Source organism: Narcine bancroftii, chromosome 5 (assembly GCF_036971445.1).
Source record: "Narcine bancroftii isolate sNarBan1 chromosome 5, sNarBan1.hap1, whole genome shotgun sequence".
Taxonomy (NCBI): Eukaryota; Metazoa; Chordata; class Chondrichthyes; order Torpediniformes; family Narcinidae; genus Narcine; species Narcine bancroftii.
Genome location: NC_091473.1, coordinates 41601345 through 41622536, shown reverse-complemented (window position 1 = coordinate 41622536; position 21192 = coordinate 41601345). Strand labels below are relative to the sequence as shown.

The 21192-nt window shown below is 36.8% G+C and overlaps 2 protein-coding genes across 11 annotated transcripts in view; one reads left to right on the top strand and one right to left on the bottom strand.

Annotated features, from left to right (window-relative positions):
* The window catches only part of cenpp (centromere protein P), a 343661-nt gene that overhangs the window by 143495 nt on the left and 178974 nt on the right, over positions 1–21192 (top strand). The gene's annotated exons all lie outside the window — the stretch shown is intronic.
* omd (osteomodulin) lies at positions 1048–15843 on the bottom strand. Its single transcript, XM_069937248.1, has 3 exons — positions 15621–15843; positions 9606–10537; positions 1048–3608 (listed from the first exon to the last, which is right to left on the bottom strand). The coding sequence occupies exons 2-3, from the start codon at positions 10513–10515 to the stop codon at positions 3367–3369; spliced, it is 1152 nt and encodes a 383-aa protein (XP_069793349.1). The 5' UTR covers positions 10516–10537; positions 15621–15843; the 3' UTR covers positions 1048–3366.

The window sequence follows — 21192 nt, the reverse complement described above, 5'->3', positions numbered from 1 at the left end:
TCAAAATGGGGTGCATATCAAAGTACTCTAACATTTTTTCTGCTTAACTTGCTAAGTACCAACAACACCCTAACTTCTTCATCAATCTGCAGTACATAGGTGACACTTGGATAGATACACAGTTGGAATTAAAACTGCAACTTCATTTTCTGAAGCATACAAGAGAATAGTCCTATGTTTAACTATCACTAAACAAGAAGCCTCCAGCAAAGTGCTCATTTAACTCTCTGCTGTACATCACTCTCCAACAATAAAGATACACCATGATCGTTACTTTGGTCATGCTGTTATCTTGGAAGATGTGGGCCACTTTGCAAATATTGGGTGCTATCTCTTAATGAAGACATCCAATGATGAATATCACCATTGTCAATGGAATCCCAGCAGACCCTTTGGCTGTCTGAGGGGAAAAAAGTGTTTGAAGACCAAAACCTCACTCTGAGTCATGCACTACCTATAGGAGGCACCTCAAAGTACTGGAGAGCCACTATCATTGTCATTTTTGGACCATGTTGTAATACAATTTAACTATTTAATTCTGGAGCAAACATTTTTACAGCAGACAGAATGTTAGCAGGGTCTGCAGCCATTGCTCTGTTCAATACACACTGCTACTTCCTGATTGCATGGGGTGTGAATTAAATTGTTTGAACTATTAAAAAAAGGTCTAACTTAGATCATCCAGCCACCCTTTCAGATTGATCATATATGTAGATAATATTCCCCTGCTGCCCTTCATCTTCGCCCTTTTTTTCTCTGCCTCACCACATCAACTTTGTTCATCCTGTTCTTTTTCAATGTCAATTCATTGTCTTTTGTACTGCATTTTTCACCATCCCTATCTCATCTTCCTATTTCCTTCAGTGTCTGCTCTTCACAATACTTTTGAAAAAGCTTATGAAGTGCTGAGGTCATGAAAGGCCATAGACAAAATTAAATCTTTTCTTATTTCCTGGTATGTATTGATATCAAGCATCTTTAAACATAATCATGGAATCATACATGTTTTATTTAGCAAAATAAAATTGATTAAAGAAATGTGGATAAATCTTCCATCTTTGAGAAGACATGAAGCTGCTTATTTGGTTGATAATATGTAATAGGCTATAAGAAAATATGCAATACATAAGAGAATATAGGCATTACTGTAACATACAAAGACAAATATAAGTAATCACAAGTAATCGTAGTCTCTTGCTGTTCCTTGCAGACAAAATTAACAACTTGAGTATGGCCTTGACAATATCATATTTGGCAACAATATTTCAAGAAATAAGATAAATGAAAACAACAAAATTACTTGAAATTAAATTCAATGTAGCATAAATCTGTGCATAAGACCATAAAGAACCTCACTGCTGATGTTAGATTTCTGTCCAATCTTTTTTTTCTGTGATGCAGATTTTTTTTATATAGCTGCCAACTGGATGCACCAGTTTTTAAAAAGGAAATGGTAAAAGAAAAACATATTTCACAAGGTAATATTTCTCAGCAAGAGCTTGACTTTTTGTTTCTGTTTTTAAAAGCTTGAGTGTTTTTTAAACATTGACTTTATAACATTATTCACATATTGCAGTTGAATACTGCACTGTACAATCAAATAATTTTTTTTCGTTCATGCATGGTTAAAATGAATGGAGCACTGACACTGGTTAAAGTGGAAAATAGAAGTGATATTACATATTTAAATAGAAAATTGCTATTGGTTTAAGTGTACTTTCCTGCTCTTGAATGGAGATAATCTCATTCCCTTCCAACTATTGTTATGTCAACATCTTTCAATTATGGTATCCCTTTCAATTTAGTCTTCATAGTTGAGATAATTTTAGCTCACACTCAGTCTTTCCTGAATTTGAAGTGTTCATGCAGTACTTAAAATTACTTTGATAATTTGGGTAACAATGTTTATAATAATTGTAATAAGAAAAGTATACTATATATTATTGGCTACTTCTTTTGGTTTTCCTTGCATTGGCTACCATGTGTGCAAGAACTGCATTTTAGGGTTGTCTATTTCATGGTTAAGCTCCAAGTGTAGCCAGAACTGATGAGTCTTGCATTTCAATGGCACAACAGATTTAATAAACTTTGTTCTCTCAGTGTCCCATCTTTCTGAAATATTTTAAAAAAAATGATCTAACTGCAAATATGTCAGGTAACATCTGTGGAGAGGAAACAAGAGTTATCGCAGGGAGGAGAAGATATCTTTGGACTTTCGCCACATTAATGGTGTGGATTTATTAACTTTCATCAGTGATTGGGCAAAAGCTGAGGACAAAGAGGTATATCCTGATTCTGGGACATTAGCAATGAGAGCATACATTTTGAGATGATCATGGGCCTGCAAACATTTTTTCTTCAATTCTTCATTGAATTCCCCATATATTTATTTATAAGAGTTAGTTTAAAATAGTTTTCAAATTTTTTATTTCCACTCACATACCACCTTAAGTAATCCCTGTGCTATAGGTGTTCTGTGAATAGTAAGGGATTACTTAAGGTGGCATGTGAATGGAAAGAAAAAGTTTGAAAATCACTGGTTTAAAATTTAAAAAAATGTTTTTGTTGTTTCAAATAGCGCAAAAGCTCAGTGCTAAATAGTTGACCTACCCAGAAGTTATTTATGAGACAATGTGATTTTTTTTTTGTGCATAAATTTTGATAATGGAGAAAACAAGACATCAAGAATAGTACTTTTTCTTCTGCCTATGTGGCAAAAAAATGGTGAGAGCTGCTGTAACAGCATGGACCCAGGAGAATGGGGAGTGAAGACACAGGCTGCTCCGCAGGGTCCAACCACCCATCACAAGGCAACACTTCCCCCGTTGAGAAAGAGAAGCAGAGGAGACGACCCTACATGGTGGTGACCAGCGAGGGGCTCAGTGGCTAAAGGACCCACACATGTAGTCAGACACTTATGGTTGAGGGGCTCAAACAGGCTGCGGGCTGCTGGTGACTGGTTCATGGGATCCAGATATTGGTATCAGAACTGGAATTCGTGAGGGTGCTGAGGGCAAGAAGGGACTCTGGTACCGAAGGCTTCTTGATCATGTCAGAGTTTTGGATCTGGAGGTCGGGTTGTCTGCTTGCAGAGGCTGTGAGAGCACTTGTGATGAAACCATGGACATTCAGTGATGCTGAAAGGACTCTCTTTTCCTACTCCTTCTCTCTTACTATTAATGGTAATACTAATGGTGACCCTTATGGCATGTAAAAGGACATTTTGGGTAATATTTCATTTTTTGTGTTATTACATAACAAAGGAATCTTGAATCATGGATTTCTATGTAGTAGGAAAGAAAAACTACTTCATACTATGTCTTGGAAGTTGTTAGTACATTATGTAAGTTATGGTAAGTAATTGACTTAATTATCTGATTCTTTCATTAGTGCCAACATTGGTGTTCCAGCCAATCTAGGAACTTCTTGAGTTTCAATGACTGGTACGGTGTCCTGTTCACCAAAAACAAAATTTCGAAGCCGAGGAAAGCAGGCGTAGATATATGTATTTACTGGGCTTTTCAGCTTATTTTTCTCAAGCCGAATATAAGTCAGATGGTTTGGGCTCATTATATCGGTTGTTGGACACATCAAAGTAACATTAAGTGCTGCAAAGCAAACAAAAAGGCATTGTTAGCAATCTGTTGGCAAAATATGTTCTAATTTTCATACAAAAAATGTAAAATTTTCAGATGTAACTGCAAATTGTTTTAATGACATCAGTGGGTTTACTGTCAGCCACATAAATAGAAGTGCCTCAGGCCGCTACAATTTAAAATTAGGATGTGGAGCAGTTTTTCCCCATCATCACTCCACTATTGCCCCACTCCTCCCAGCCCTCAAATCTTTCAACTGTGAACTTTGCTTTCTGCCTAACAATTTTAAGAATGGAATGGTCTTTCATTCATACTTTCCCACTGATGTACTTTCTTACCCGGACAACCCCTTTTTTTTCCAGTTGCTGGATAAGTTCACAAACACAATTTTCCATTGTTAACTTTTTGACTTGGCACTCAAATAACACAAACAAGAAATGAAATTTAAAGAAAATATCCTGGAATTAAATTTGTCGACTTTCATGTTCCTGAAGAAATCTTCCCCCCCCGCCCGCCACCCCAGCACCCAATTATTACTGAACCAGATGTATTTTGAGCAACCAAGAGTAAGATGTTGAATCCAATTTCTTAATCATGATAATTAAAGAAGTTTTCTATTCAAAATACTTCATCAACTCCTCAGAAAAACAGTCTCAATCATACTACTTCTTTGGATAGGTGGTATTTAGAGATGAAGTCTTGTTTAATTATGGAAAGGATATCTTTTTCAATTCAAGATAGGATGTCTTTTTATAAGTTGAAGTGGACTCCATTTGTTAAGTATATGCAATTAAGTTTGATTTAAGTATGTTCCTGATGTGATATTTTAGATTTGATAAATTTTTTTTTACTATTTTTATTTGTTATTCTTTTTTTCTTTGTGTGTGCTTTTTTTAATATATAATATTATTAATTTTACTAATTCTTCACTCTTTATTTTGGGGGAGGGGAAGGGTGGGGTTTTTTTTAGTCCTTGTATGTTGTGGGGGGGGGGTTAGTTTGAATTAAGTTAGGTTACTGATGTTGTAAAATAAAATTACTTTATTTTATTTTTTTTTAAATGTAATTTTTCTTTTTATTCCTGTGATAAAATCTTTAAATAAAGTTTAAAAAAAAATCATACTACTTATAACTGAGATTCAGAACAACTCAATTTTAAACCATCATGAATAATTTGTACTTCTCATCCATAAAAGAGGCTAAATGCCTCGTGGAGTCAATACTAGGTCCTAGAGCAACCCCTCAGTCTCATACCTCAACTTGAGTCCATCCTACATGTCTGTTAACTCTTACTACCTATGTTTGGAATGATTTGCAGTATCCACTTGACATTGCAACCAAGACATCTTTGGGATACTTGATGAAGCCAGAGCACTGAGAGAACCCTGCATAGTCACAGGGCGGTCGTGCAAATGGATACGTGAGAAACACTGAGGTCAGGAATGAACCAAGGCCACAAGGGAGCTGTGGGGGTACACCACCGGCCTACTGCAGGGGGAAACCTCTGTACCTGCAGGAGTGTAAGGGGACAAGACAGCAACTGGCCGGCTGTCAATCAGTTGGCCTGAATGGACCAAGCCCCATCCGGTCGGGTGTCAATCACCCTCTGGGATATAAGCCTGCATCGGCCTCCCGAGGCCTCACTCAGAGTTGCTGCAGCCACAGCCAGCCTGACTCTGTGGAAGTCTTTGTAGATTAAAGCCTGTTGTTCAGTCTTTATCTTTGTGTGTGTCTGATTCTGGCTAACAGTGCACCACAGCAGCAGCATTATCTGTTAGGATCATTTTAAATGTCTTGCCTCCTAACATGTGTGAAAATACATCTTAATGATAGTATTTATCAAAAGTATTAACTTTTTCATAGTCATGGTGTGGAAACAAAGACTGGTTTGTTCATTACTGACAATATTGTGAAGTACAGCAAAATGTTTGCAGATTTGTCATTAGAAAATCTATTAAATCTCACCATTATCAGCTCAAACTTCATAAAAGCCCTATCAATTTTGCCCTAATTATTGTTTCTAAAACATTCCCCACAACTAACTTTAAACTGATTATCTTGTAGTTTTATTTCATGATCTTTGTGTACTGGGGTGTTACATTTGAAATGATCCATTTTCCTGACACCTCTGTATCTTGACAAAATGGTAAACTTATGGGAGCCATTATACATTCTCCATCTCCAGTCCCCCAGGAACTTAAATGTGTCCCATTTGGGATGCTTGCTTGTTTATTTGAAGCGTCACAAGCCTTTGTAACATATTTCAAACTTATTTTTCTCCCTGGTCATTTCCCATAGCCTTGCTCTCACTCAGAGAGAGCAAACCAGACAAAGAAGCATAATCTGATTAACCAGATATATTCAGATATATCCCCTTTGTTCTACAAATCCCTCCTATGTCTACCTTTGCAACCAAAAAAAAACCTTTTTTGTTTCTTGAATAAGCAACGGATAACTGAAGAGACTCATAGAGTTAGAACATAGAACATTACAAAATAGTACAGGTCCTTCAGCCCTTGATGTTGTGCTGACCTGTGTATTCCTAGCAAAAAATACTAAATTCTTCCTACCTTGTAACCCTCTATTTTTTTTTAATCCATGTACTTGTTTAAGAGTCTCTTAAATGCACCAAATATTTCATCCTTCACCACCACCCCGGGCAAGGCATTCCAGGCACTCACAACTCTGTATGTATTTTTTTAAAATTACCCCTGATGTCTCCCCTAAACTTTTTTCCTTTTTTTTTTAAAACAGATGTCCTCTGGTGTTTGCTATTCCCACCCTGGAAAAAATGTGCTGGTTGTCCTTATATATATAGCATCTCAGAAACTTGTAGACCTCTATTAAGTCACCATTCATCCTTCCATGCTCCAAAGAGAAAACCCATAGCTCTGTTAACCTTGCCTCATAAGACATTTTCCAATCCAGGCAACAATCTGGTAAACCTCCTCTGCACCCCCTCCACAGCTTCCACATCCTTCCAATAATGAGGTGACCAGAACTGAACACAATACTCTCAGTGTGGTCTCACCAGAGATTTGTAGAGTTGTACCATGACCTCTCGGCTCTTGAAGACAATCCCCTGACATGTAAGCCAGCATCCTATAGGTCTTCTTTACTATACTATCAACCTGCCTGGCAATCTTGAGAGATGTATGATTGGGCTGCATTCACGGAGCGAAATGGACAGTCAACATTTTAAGTTGGGATCCTTATTCAAGTCCCTGTGCCAACAAAGACCTGAAATGTTAACTCAATTTTTCTTTTCACAGAAGCTACCTTATGTGCTGAGTACTTCTGGTATTTTTCCCCTTCTTCTTCCTTTCCACCCCCCTCAAAACTCCCATTCTTTATCAGTGCCACTTCCCTTCTGAATCAGACTTTGGCAACATTCTTGGTAATGAATGATACACAAAATTCTTTCAGTATTTTAGATTGATCTCTGTGTATCTAATTCTTTACATATTCCAGATATTTTTGTGTATGTACATGCATTTGTCCATCTCCTGCTATCTCACTCTCCTTTTTTCTCTCTCTTCCCATCTCCTCTATAATCTGACCATAATCCCACATGGTAGTTTGTACTTCCAGCTTGTTTGGTGTGAATTAGACATGAAATTTCATACCTGAATTTAACGAAGACTACTTCTTTCAGATAAAAATGTAAGTAGTAAGTGTGGGTTTGAAAATTTATGCAATATATTGATCAACATGTTGGAATACAACAGAAACAGATGCTGTAAATATGCAGCAGATTATAGAACCAGAGAATCATAGAACATTACAGAACAGAAACAGGCTCTTTTGGCCCTTCTAGTCTGTGCTGAACAATTTATTTTGCCTAGTCCCACTGTCTAGCACCCAGTCCATAACCCTCCACTCCTCTCCCATCCAGATACAGTGGAACCCCGTTATAACATGATAGTTGGGGTCCAAAACAAACTGCATCACAAATAAAGCGGGGTCACGCTAAATTGGGGTTTCACTACTGTGTGCAATATATATACACATCGATCACACCAGCAACCCCACCATCCCCCTCTACTTTCAGCAGCACTCACCACCCACTCCCATGTTTGGAACAGCACTCACCTCCCTCTGTTCACGACAGCATTCACCCCTCGACCCCCATTAGCAACAACACTCACCCCCCCCACCCCTTGTTCACGGCAGTACCCCCCACCCCTCGTTTGCAGCAGCACTCACCACTTCCTCTACCATTCTCAGCAACAAACACGACCCCCTGCCCCCCCCCCATTCTCAGCTACACATACCTCCATTCCCTCCCCCCTGCCTTCACTAATACGATGAATTCCCCACCAAGATAAACATTACTGTACTTACCTTAATTATTTTGGTGTGCCACTTCTAAACATCCACTTTGCCACAGGGAGGCCATCCCTGGTACTGCAACTTTTAAAATGGGCTTGCTTAACCTCCCATCTCAAAGAACGGAACGTGGGCATTAAGGGGCCAAATGACTCATCGTGTTATATCTGAATTCACATTAAATCGGGGTGCTTTAAATCGGGGTTCCACTGTAGCTATCGAAATTCTTCTTAAATGTTAAAATTGAGCCCGCATTCACCACTTCAACTGGCAGTTTGTTCCACACTCCCACTAGTCTCTGTGTGAAAATGTTCCAGCTCATGTTCCCCCTAAACTTTTCCCCTTTCATTCTTAACCCATGCCTTTTGGTCTGTATCTCACCTACCCTCAGTGGTAAACCCTATCTACATTTACTCTGTCTATCCCTCTCATAATTTTAAATACCTCTTCAAATCTCCCATCATTCTCTACACTCCAAGGAATAAATTCCTAACATGTTCAACCTTTCTCAGTAACTCAGTTCCTGAAGTCCAGGCAACATCCTAGTAATTCTTCTCTGCATTCTTTCTATCTTATTGATATCTTTCTTGTTAGGTGACTAACACTGCACACAAATATTCCAAATTTGGCCTCACCAATATCTTATACAACTTTGCCATAAAATCCCAACTCCTATACACAGTACTTTGATTTATGATGGGCACTAAGTTCTCTTTACAACCCTTTCTACTGTTATGCCACTTTCAGGGTATTCCTAAATCCCTCTGTTCTACCACACTCCTCAATACCCTACCATTTATCGTGCATGTCCTTTCTTGGTTTGTCCTTCCAAAATACACCTCACACTTATCTCCATTAAATTCCATCTGTCATTTTTCATCCCATTTTTCCAGATGGTACATCCCTCTGCAAGCCTTGAAAACTTTCTTCACTGTCCACAGTGCTTTCAATCTTAGTGCCATGTGCAAACTTGCTGATCCAATTTACCACTTTATCATTCAGACCATTGAAAGATGACAAATAACAATGGTCCCAGCACCAGTCCCTGAGGCATACCACTAATCATAGGCCTCCAGTCTGAGAAGCAATCACGTACCACTACTCTGGTTTCTCCCATTCAGACATAGTTGAATTCAGTTAGCTACTTCATCATGAATACCTAGCGACTAAACCTTTCTGACTACCCTACCATGTGGGACCTTGGCAAAGGCCTTTCTTAAGTCCATGTAGACAACATCCACAGCCTTTCCTTCATCAACTTTCCTGGTAACCTCCTCGAAAAACTCTATAAGATTGGTTAAACACGACCTACCACACACAAAGTCATGTTGACTATTCCTAATCAGTTTCTGATTCTGTGCAATTTTTGGATCAATGGTCTTTTATTATGTCCTATCATAAATATTAATTGTGTTTCTCTCTCTCCAGTGAGGCATAATATCTGCTGAGTATTTACACCTCTGCAATTCAATGAGTTGTTACACCACTTTTTTAATATTTCCATCATTTCATTTACATTGTTTGCAAAATATAAAATGCAAGTTCTTTCTTGGACTTTAAACTGCTCACTGAAGTGAATTTACATTATTATCACCTCAGGGTAGACATGCAGTTAATATTGTTTTTTTTTAAATATCATGACTAGATATTAATAAGAATGTAACATAACAGTGTGCATACTTGTAAAATCATTATTGTTGAGATAAAGGTGTTCCAGATTCCTTGGAACGTAGAAAGTTTTGGTTAGTTGGTTGTGACCTAGATTCAGTTCCATTAGTTTTGAGACATTGAACACACTATAGGGAACTTGTTTGAGTTTATTGTATGTCATCCTTAATGAGATGAGATTTGGAGTTTTTCTGAAGTAATTTAGTGGGATGGACGATATTGAGTTGTTTTCAACTGAAAGTTGTAGTAGAGAAGCTGGAAGATCTCCAGGCATGGACTTGAGTCTGTTACTGCGCAGGTTTAACTGTAAGAGATTCTTCATTTTTCCAAGATGATTTCCCTTAACTGCACCATCAGGGAGTCGGTTATTGCCAAGATCCAAAATTGTGACATTTTTCAATGAACGAAAAGTATCAGCAGGTAGTTTTGTAATTTGATTGAAGCCCAAAGAAAGTTCTTCAAGAGTGTTTGGTAGTGGAGCTGGGACCTCTTCAAGTTTATTGTGTGACAAATTAAGAATAACCAGATGTTTGAGTTTGCCGAATACACCTTTGGATATCTTGGAAGATTTCAATTTATTGCGACTTAAGTTAATTTCTTGAAGCAATGTTGCATTAGCAAAAGCATTTTTGGGCACATTTTCTATTTCATTCAGCTGAAGGAACAGAAATCTCACATGTGCTGGAATATTTGGAATGTTTTTGAGTTTTCGATTAGCACAGTACATGGCGTAAGGAAATGATGGCATGCAACGACATTCTTGTGCACACTCTCTGGGAAACGATCTGTATATTTCAGGATCTAAGGGTGTACGAATGCGTCGTTGATGTTGTGGAATAGATGGTTCATTGTTGGAATCTTGACAAAGAATATTTACACCGAAGAGAAGTATTAAAATTGGCAGCCTTGTGATGAAGGCCATTCTTACGGTGAAAGTTTTGACTCTACAGAAATTAAAATGAATGCAAGAAAATAAAGAATGAATCACAAAGGATCAGTGATATTGCAAAATAAGCAGTGACAATAATACAATTCTCTTATTATAAAAATAGACACAGTTCATTCTTAAACAAGATAACCTGCTACATCCTGATGGAGCGTTTCAGGAAGTGTCACGATTAACTTGAAGATGCTTGTTTAAGATGTTTTCTGATAGAATAATACCTCAGGCATTCCACTTGATAATACATAACCTTTAGGCAGTGTTGATGCACCTTTTCACAAGAACAAGGTAAAAAATTGATGCTTGTGCATTAGAACTCTATATTGAAGGGCTAAATTACTAATTTTTATCATATTAAAACTCCTTAATTTTATACTATATTGATGCTTCTAGTCATTAACTTTCCTTTGAAGGCATTAGCAAAATGAATTCATCTGTCTTAATATGGCAAGTTTTAATCATAATAAAACTACATTTGCCCTTTTGGCAGGAACTACTGCTTGAAAGTTTTGATAATTAATACCCTGTCTAATACTAGCTCTATTGCCTAGTTTTCTCTCCAAACTCAAGAAATTGATGGAGAATCTAGACTGGATTAATCAAACAGACTGGAGAATGTTATGTGCCAGCTTTCACTGATGAAGGACTGAAAAACTGCTTATCTTTGCAAATGAATTGGGAAGGAAATAATGAAGTAACAATTTGTGACAATACCAACAAGATTTATTGTGTAACTACTGTACCACTGTCTTGACGATGGTTTAAGTCTTAGCCCTCCAACTCAACCCAGAGATGCACAAGTGCCAATGTCTGGCTCATTAGAAAATCCTTTCATTGTTGCATGTCCCCTAATTTGTTTACTTGTTTTCAGCTTGAGGCCTAATCAAACTACAAACCTGCAAAAATAACTCTTCTGAAAATTGGCCCCAGCCTTTTCTTCGATGTAGCAACAGTGAAGACAGCTAAAGCCATTTATATAGAATTGATTCCTAAGGAATTGGGAATTCTTGACTTGACCACAGTTGATTGAGTTCCTTCAGATATTGGAACTGTGACTATTGAGTGCATAATTTTGTCATAGAGGCACTTTAGTGAACTGATTGGTGAGTGGCTTTACTGAAAAGGTTATGTAAAGGATGTCTGCTGCTGCAATTGGTTTTACAATAATGAAATTAATGCAATTTTTAAAATGTAGACATAAAGCATGATAACAGGCTTTTTCGACACCACCTGTATGTTTCGAACGGTAAGAAGAAACCGGAGCCCTCAGGGAAAACCCACAAAGACATGGGGAGAACGTACAAACTCCTTACAGACAGCACAAGATTCGAACAGCAGTCCCAATCACTGGCGCTGTAGGTTCATCGGATGTAATTGGGTGGCACGGACTCGCTAACTGCTATGCCAACCATGTCGCCCCTTTCTTTTAATTTAGACATACTGAACGTTAACAGACCATTTTGGCCCACAAGCCCCAATTAGTCTGCATGGACAGCTAATTTTACATTGCCATTCATTTAGATGTTTTGGACTTGTTAATTATAATTTGGTAAGATCATCAGTTTCAATGCCATGATCACCCTATAAACTGCATCTATCAACCAGTCCTTGACTCTCAGTCTCGATAAACTAATCATTCAAAACTGCTCAGTTCTGAATATGGAATCTACACATGTTTCCTCACTAGATGAGTGATTTTAATCATTTTCATGAGATCAGCTGCATTTTCAACAATGAAGCCAAAACAGGACATGCCATCCATAAAAATGTGTGTTCTTTTAAAGATGAAGATTGCCTTTCTTTCAGTTTCATTTGGAAGAATAAATACAGTTCTGACTCTTGCAAATGAGATCATTCAGGGCCTAGCAAAATACTTCAGAGGATTACTGTGCTCTTTCCTTATTGCCAAGACCTTCATATGATCATCTATATTGAGCAAATGCTGGGAAATAAATATTCATGCGCGTCACGAGTAGAGTATTTTGACCATAGTGTGCCATGCACTTTGCAAGTTTTCAACAGAACATGATGCAATATGTATGTTATACTTCATTAAATTGTCCAACCTCCTGTCAGTTCCAGTACTGCAGGACAAAACAAAATTGCTTCCACTAAATGTAGGAAGTTATTGCTACAAATTCTATTCCCTAGACACCAACTCCATCCCCTTCTCTAACAGGTGACAAAGGTGACCATTCTCAACTTAATATCATGCTTGATCCCATGCTGTGTTTCCCATTACACATGGGTGCCATCAGTAAGAGCATCTTTTCTAACCTCAAAATTTCAGAATCCTAAAAATTATAGACCAGTGAGTCTTGCATCAGAAGTGGGAAAACTATTGGAGGGGATTCTTAGGGATAGGTTTTACAAGCATTTAGAGAAGTATAGACTATTCAAGGATAGTCAGCGTGGCTTTGTGAAGGGTAGTTCATGTCTTACAAGCCTATTGAGTTTTTTGAGGAGATAACAAAAGAAATTGAAGAAGGTAGGGCAGAAGATATGGTGTTTATGGATTTTAGTAAGGCATTTGACAAGGCCTCTCTTGGTAGATTGTTCAAAAAGTCAGGAGGCATGGGATCTATGGATCCAGAATTCAGAATTGTCTTGTCTGGAGGTCAATGATGAGTGGAGTTCCACAGGGATCTGTTCTGAGATCCCTTGTCTTTTTATTTTAATAAATGACCTGAACGAAGAAATAGAGGGATGCGTCAGTAAGTTTTCAGGTGACACGAAGGCTGGAGGTGTTGTGGATCGTGCAGAAGGTTGTTGAAGGTTACAACAGATATAGACAGAATGCAGAGTTGCGTGGAAAAGTGGCAGATGGAGTTCAATCTGGATAAGTGTGAAATCATGCATTTTAGAATGTCAAACTTAAAAGGAAGAGTACATGCTTAATGGTAGGATTTTAAATATTGTGGATCAACAGAGGGATCTTGGGGACCATATCCATCAATCTCTCAATGTTGCTGTACAGTTTGATGAGTAGTTAAGAAGGTTTATGGTATGCTGGCCTTTATTAGTAGGGGAATTGAGTTCAAGAGTTAAGAGGTAATGTTGCAGATCTATAAAACTCTGGTTAGACCATCCTTGGAATATTGGGTTCAGTTCTGGTTATCTCATTAGAAGAAGGATGTGGAGGCTATTGAAAGGATGCAGAGGAGATTTACCAGAATGTTGTCTGGATTGGAGAATGTGTCTTCAGAGGCAAGGTTAGCTGAGTGGCGGTTTTTCTCTTTGGAGTGAAGAAGGGTGAGATGTGACTTAATAGATGTCTAGAAGATTATGTGAGACCTCGATAGGGTGGATAGCCAGCACCTAATTCTTGGGGCATGAGTAGCAAATACGTGAGGACAAGGTGAGTGGGGTGGGGGGGAGGGGGAGTTTAGGGGAGACATCAGGGGTAAGGTTTTTACACAGTGTAGTGGGTACCTGGAATGTGTTGTCCAATGTGGTGGTGGACGCTGGTACAATAGGCACATTTAAAAGACTCTTAAGGCACATGGATGAAAGGAAAATAGAGGGTTATGAGGTAGAAAAGCTTTAGTTTTTGAGCAGGTTTACATAGATCGGTACAACATTGTCGCCCAAAGGGCCTGTATTGTGTTATGGTTCTATGTTCTTCCCATCTCTGCTTCTGCCAAAACCTACGTCTGTGCAAACGTGTTTACTTCAACCCACACTTGATAAGGTTTGCCTCATTCTTCTCCTAATAAATAAGTCAATTTAAACCCTCTATTGCTTTGCGCCATGATATGTTCAACCAGTGCTTCCATTTGGTCATAGGTTTTCTATGGCTCACTGTTGAACAATTAGTAAATTTTAAAACTGTCTCTTTGATAAGTTTGCCAGATTACTACATTAAGGTTGTAATTTTTGAAAAAAGATGCAAATATTTGATAAATGCAAGATTCCTTGGAGACTTGATAATATGCCTTTCATTGTGTTCTATGTGAGCAGGTGTTAATTTTTGAATTTTAGCATTTTTTATTGTTGAGGTTTTGGCCGGTAGCATATTGTTCAAAAATCAAGATGCAGATAAAGTTGTGGATTCTAGATTTTAACTTCAAGTTCTAAATAGTTATATTGTCTTTGCTCTCTTATTAAGCAATGCCATTTATGATAGCATAATACTTGGGGAAAAATGTGAAAACATTTCAAACAGAAAAGTTATTGAAACAAATAATACCAAGATGCATCTTTTATAATCAAATTAAATAGGAATTGCCATAACTCCAACGAAACTAACACACACTGAAAATAAAAATGGATAACAACTGTTTTCATACATTTATACCTTTCACTTGAATTAATACCTAGATGTTTAAAATAAAAGTTTGGACCATTGTCCAAACTTTTCATTAAAATCAACATTAATGCAATGCAGTGATTTTTATCAAGCCATTCTCCTGACCATTCTCAATATAATTTTAAAAATTGGTGCAGAAAATCAATTTTCATTGCAAGTTAACTGGAGGGAAAAGAAAGCTTTTTCTAGACCCATTATAGAGCTAGAAAATACTGTCCTTTGAAGTGAAGAGTTAGCCATCTAGAACATAAATCTAAAGTAACATTTCAATATTAATGCACCATCTGCTGACACTTTTTTTGGAGTTTGGAATTATTTTGATGCTAATTCTAAACCATTGTCCAAATTAAAATATATGGAATACAGTATTTTTTATAGTTAATGTGTGGAATATTCAATCCAACATAATAAAACAAATACAAAATTCACATTTTATAATTACATTTAGAAAATAAAACTCGTTTTCATTATTTAAGCATGCCACACACAGAACCTCAAGTTCATCATCTTTTCTTCCATGGAGACGTGTGCAAAATTCCTTTGAATGACATGCAAAACAGAAAAACATTACAAAGATGGAAGGTAAAATTAATTGCTATTCTCAGCTCTGAATAAAACTGTTTTTCATACCTGATAAAATTCTTTGGTTGCATTTTAGGTGTGGTAAATATTAATCCTTGGATTCACAGACGAGATGCTTCACACAACAGAAACAGTAATATGGTTGTGAAAAATTCAGCTTTAATATTGTCTTAGTTTATAAATGTATCCTCACCTTAGCAGCAAAGCTCAGCTGTTGTCTTCATTGTATAGATTAATCTGGAAACCACAAGCCATTTATTCACTGATGGTTGCTCCTTTTTATGGTTAAATGTTTTTGTCAGCTTGTGTCAATAAGGAATGTGGGATATTTCCGTTGAGACAGCACATAAGGAATTAATATCTCTCTTAAATGGAACAATGTGGGTTGGGTTTATTCTAGTCTCAAGATCTGCCAAATTTATTTGACTGTTAATTCAATTGAGTTGTTCATGGAGTTTGAAGCCATATCTTTTTCACTGATGAAACTTGATGGTCCTTAAACTTTGCTGTAAAAAATATGAAAAAAGAAATCCGTGGAAGAGCATCAAAAGCTTTTCTCAGAAGGAACTCAGAGAAAGTGCTATGCAACCGCTCCCTACCCAACTATTCACTATGCTTAGTTCTCCAGCATTTTGTACATCTCTGGTTAGTTATACTTATTTATTTGGACAGATTGGTCATTTAACATAAATGTTGAGAAATAGTTTTAATAGTCAATTAACAGAAGTAAATACTGAATAATAATTGTTCAGTCTGAGGCCACAGTCAAGGAAGTTGAGGGAAGAAATTTGTGATCATGGTGACTAAATTCCAAAAGAAAACTGGAGTTAAGGGCAGAGAGTTTGGTTATGTTATATAGTCAGGATAATGTGAACTATTTTGTAACCACGTAAGAATACACCCTTCCCACTGTAGTAACTGTGGTGCACCACTGTGGGGTGTATGTATATGTATATGAAGTGTGTGAATAATTTCTTCAGATGGTAGAAGGCATCAGTAAGTAAAATCTCTTCTGTTATTTGAATCTTGCATCTCCTAAGAAGCTCCCAAGTAAGGCAGCGGTATAAGAGAACAAGAATAAAGCTATACAATTGATTGTAAGTCACCGAAATAGGAAGAGGAAGAAGAGAAAAAGCATTACTTAAAAAAAAATGGCTGAAGCAACAGCAGTTCACCCAGTGATGGACTGGGAGGGTGAAAACATTGTTGAATCATTTAAAAAGTTTCAGCAGAAGTGCAATTTAGCATTCAAAAGCTATTTTAAAAATGCAACAGCAGAGGAGAAGGTCATGTTATGGGTTATATTATATTATGTATAAATATGTCTTTAAAAGAGAGATTGTGGGAGTTTAGTGTAGGTCACTTCACAAAAGACATCTCATTTAAAATGCAAGAATTTTGCTGAAGCTGGACATTCAGACTTCAGTTGGCTTTGCAAAAGACAATGGAAGGTGCAAATGGAAAAAGTCCAGGCTCAAGTGCTAATAAGATCTTTCAACGATTGGGTTTGGAGGCCTGTAAGAAGTCAGAGAGAGGAAAAAACAAACAGGATTCTTCTCACACACAGAGAGGGAGAGAGAGAGAGAGAGAGAGTATTTGATTATGATAGTGGAGGAGGTTATTGGGATGGAAACATGAATGAAATCATGGAATTGCAGAGAAACAAGCCCTTCAGTCCACCATCTATGCCAACCATTAAGATACCATCGGTGCTAAATTCATTTTCCATCATAAGGCCCACAACCTTTTATGTCTTGGTGTTCAAGTGCTCATTTAAATATTGTACTTAGTAAAGATTATGGGTTGCCAGATTCCAAATACTTTTTAGCTTTATTTGTTTTGGATCCCCTACTCTTATCCTTTACCCTTGGCCCTCTGGCTTTCTTGGATGTTGTTCTTTGTCTTCACTTTTAAGGAAACATGTTGGGACTATACTTTCACATTTTCACTTTTAAATGATTCTCACATCAGATGTAGACATGCTTTCAAGTAACTACTCTCAGTTTGCCTTTGCCAGATCTTGTCATATGACATTGAAACTGATGTTACCCCAATTCATAACCTTAATTTCCAGTTCACTTTTATTCATTTTCATAAATACTTTGAAGCTTATGGATTTATGGACACTGTTTTTCACTTATAGTCCAGCACATTTGAACTACACTGTCTAAGATTTAGTCCAGTAATGTCCTTTTGTCAGAGAGATTTGGGCACAAGGCTGCTCAGACCAAAAGCTAAAATATAGAGTAATACACAAAATAGCATAAGGTCAGCAGAATTTCAGAAAAGATGATATTTATGGCAGATGAAGCTGAATAAAGGCCTATTGGAATCATCTATACTTGGACTCTTAATAGGCATAAATGTAAATTTCAGTAACAGATCGACTAGGATAAGATGGAAATGATGTGTTCGTAATTAAAAATAGGTATGGCATTTATGACAAGATTATGAAGATAGCTTGAGATCAAATAGGAAGGAAATATTGAATGTTTCAGTCCATTATTGTTTGGGAGTGGGGGAACAGGGTAAATAGCAGGTGAGTGGTTCATAGTTGAGGAGCTAAAGATGCACCTCGTCTTTTGTGGCACAGCTTCTAGCTGTTCACATATGTCAACATATTATGGAAGGAAGCAAAAGAAATATTTACTGGGACTTCCTTTGTGCCAGAAGATTATATGGTACAGAATTTGTTCGGTACATCCAGGGAGGTTTTTTTTTTTAAGCAGCATGTATCGGGAATTGAACCTGGCCAGGTGATTGTCTTTCAGTGGAAGATCATTTTTGGAAAGTGAGCATACTTGCTTGAAGTTTCAACAGAGGATAAGGCTAAGCCTGGGCCTTGCAGTAAAATACTAAATTAGGGGAGTGCAGAGAATGTCAGTATTAATCAGATGTTCAGGGGAGTTAATTGGGAGCAGGAGTTATCAGACAAGTCAATAACTGACATGTGGGAATTTTTTAAGGATGAGCTAATTAGAGACCAGGACTCCCATGTTTCAATAAGGAGGAAGGACAGGGATGACATGGCAGCCAGAGAACTTTGGATGAAAAAAAAAATTGTGAATTTAGTCAAAGAGAAAATCTAAGTATATTATAAGGTTCAGGAAGCTACAATCAGACAGGACCCTGGATAAATATACAGGAAGAACTGAACAGGGGATTAGGAAGGCCAAAGGGTGTTCTTGAGTAAGATAACTAAGGAAAGGAAAGACAAAAGAGGGATTTAATGTTTATAGTCAGAGTAAGTGGGCAAGCTACCAAAGGAGTACTTTGCATCAGAATTCACCAAGAAGAAAGACACAGATAATTTAGTGCAGAGAATGCTAATGTGTTAAGATATTTTGAAGACGAGTCCCTGGGTCCTGATGGGATGAATTACAGGTTATTGAAAGGGGCAAGAGAGGAGATTGCTAGGTCCATTGACAAAGATCTTGGTATCGTCACAAGCAATAGATAAAAGTCCCAGAAGACTGGAGAGTAGTCATTGTAATTTTGTTCAAGAATGGATATTCCAGGAAGTTATAGGCTGGTGAATCTCACATCAGTGATGGGGAAATTATTTATAAAGATACCTCAGAATAAGAATTATATTCATTTGGAAAGCCAATAAGTGGTAATTCTGCCTCAGTCACAGGAAAAGAATTCTCATGGTTGTGTTTGATCTCATGTGTGCGCTCTGACAATAAATCTTTTTTCTTTTAAAATATTTTATTGATTTTATACATAAAAAACCTAACCAGTACAAAGCTCATATGGAGTGCAAAACATAAGTAAGAAATTATACAAATCAACATATTACATTGCATAACAAAAGTAAATATCATGTACAAATACAAAAAAAACAACAAAAGAGAGAAAAAAATAGTTAATCAAAACCCCATCTTCCTAAGAACATTGGACAGCAGAAAGAAACAACAATAAACTCCCAAAAGTGAAATGAGAAAAGGTAACAAAACTCAGATTATAAATTATATTGAAAGATTGTGATAATAATTCAAAAATGGTCTCCACAATGCTTTGAATCTTATGTTAGAATTATTAATTGTATATTGAATCTTTTCTAACATAACATAATATCTTTCAGCTTCTGAGCATGAGAAGGCTCACCTGATTCTTTTCACTTGAGTAATACCCCACATCTAGTCAAAAGAGAAATAAAAAACAAGATGCAACATTTATTTGGAGTCAGCAAAACATTATCTTCTTCCATTGTACCAAAAAGAGCTACCAAAGGATTTGGTTCTAACTTTATATCTAAAATTAAAGATAAAGTTTTTAAAACCTCCTTCCAGTACTTTTTAAGACTGGGACAGGATCAAAACATGTGAATTAAAGAGGCCTCATCTCTTCTGCATTTATCACAACATGAATTTACCTCTGGATAGATACAAGATAATTTGGCTTTGGAAATATGGGCTCTGTGTACAACTTTAAATTGTAATAAACAATGCCGAGCACTTAATGATGTAGAATTGACTAACCTAAAAATTGAATCCCAGATCTCTTCTGATATGCACAAATTTAAATCCTGTTCCCAAGCATTTTAATTATGTATCAGGGCATACCTTAGAACAGCCATTTCATTATAAATAAAGGATGTTAAACCTTCTTGTGAAGGTCGTTAACTAAAAAACATATCACATCTGGAACCCTAAGAAAACCAGGTATTTGAGATTGAAGAAAATTCCTGATTTGCAGATATCTGCAAAGCTGTTTGGGAAAAGTGATTAAATAAAATTGGACTAAATCATGAAAACCAAAATGCTTCCTGAACTGAACCCATACTCTCACAGAATATCTGACAACTGGATTATCATTTGACTTATTTAAATAAAAAGGGAGTGAGAATCCAAGCAGTGCTGGAATGAAATTTTTTAGCAAAGTAAAGCTCTATCGTAACCCATGATTGGCAATCAACTCGGTTATGAAAATATGGCCAAAACGTGAGGTTACGTATATTGACCACCCAATAATAAAACCTAAAATTAGGTAGTGCCATGTATCCATTCCTTTTTGATTTTTGTAAATGAACTTTATTTAGACAAGGACGCTTACCCTTCCAAATACAAAATAATATAGCAGAATCAAGCAAGTCAAAAAACAATTTAGGAATAAAGATTTAAGGGCAGTATGAGATCAGTCCACTGTGAGTCCACTGTTCACCGCGCCACATGAGTTTATTATTAGAGCATATTAGATAAAGATACCAAAGGATCCAAGACTATTTTTACTTGGAGATATCTATGAAAAGGATATAAAATTGAAATTGGTGCATTGTGACATAATAATCGCTGCCCAGGGTGCATGGTGGAAGGGATGTTGGAGTCAGAGAGAAACCTCTGACGACACCATTTTCCATGGCTGCCCCGCCATGTGGCAATACAAGCAGAGCCGGTTCGCCATGAGGATGTGTGCCACCACACTCAGTTCATTCTAAAACCTTTCCACTTTCACAAGACCACACTGAATGCAAAAAAAGTCTCTATTTCTTTCACATACCAAAAATATTTATTTGAATAATTAGGATTAAGTCCATTTAACTTATGTGGAGTATAACACAATTGATGAAGAAAATTATATTGAACCATTCGATATCTAACATTTATTGTATTCATAACACTTTCATAACATAATTTTGACCAAATCTTCTCCTGAATTTGTATATTTAAATCTTTCTCCCATTGGAATTTTGATTTATATAAATCTTTTTTCTTTACAGTCTCTTGTAATTTTATATACATATTAGTAATAAATTTCTTAAC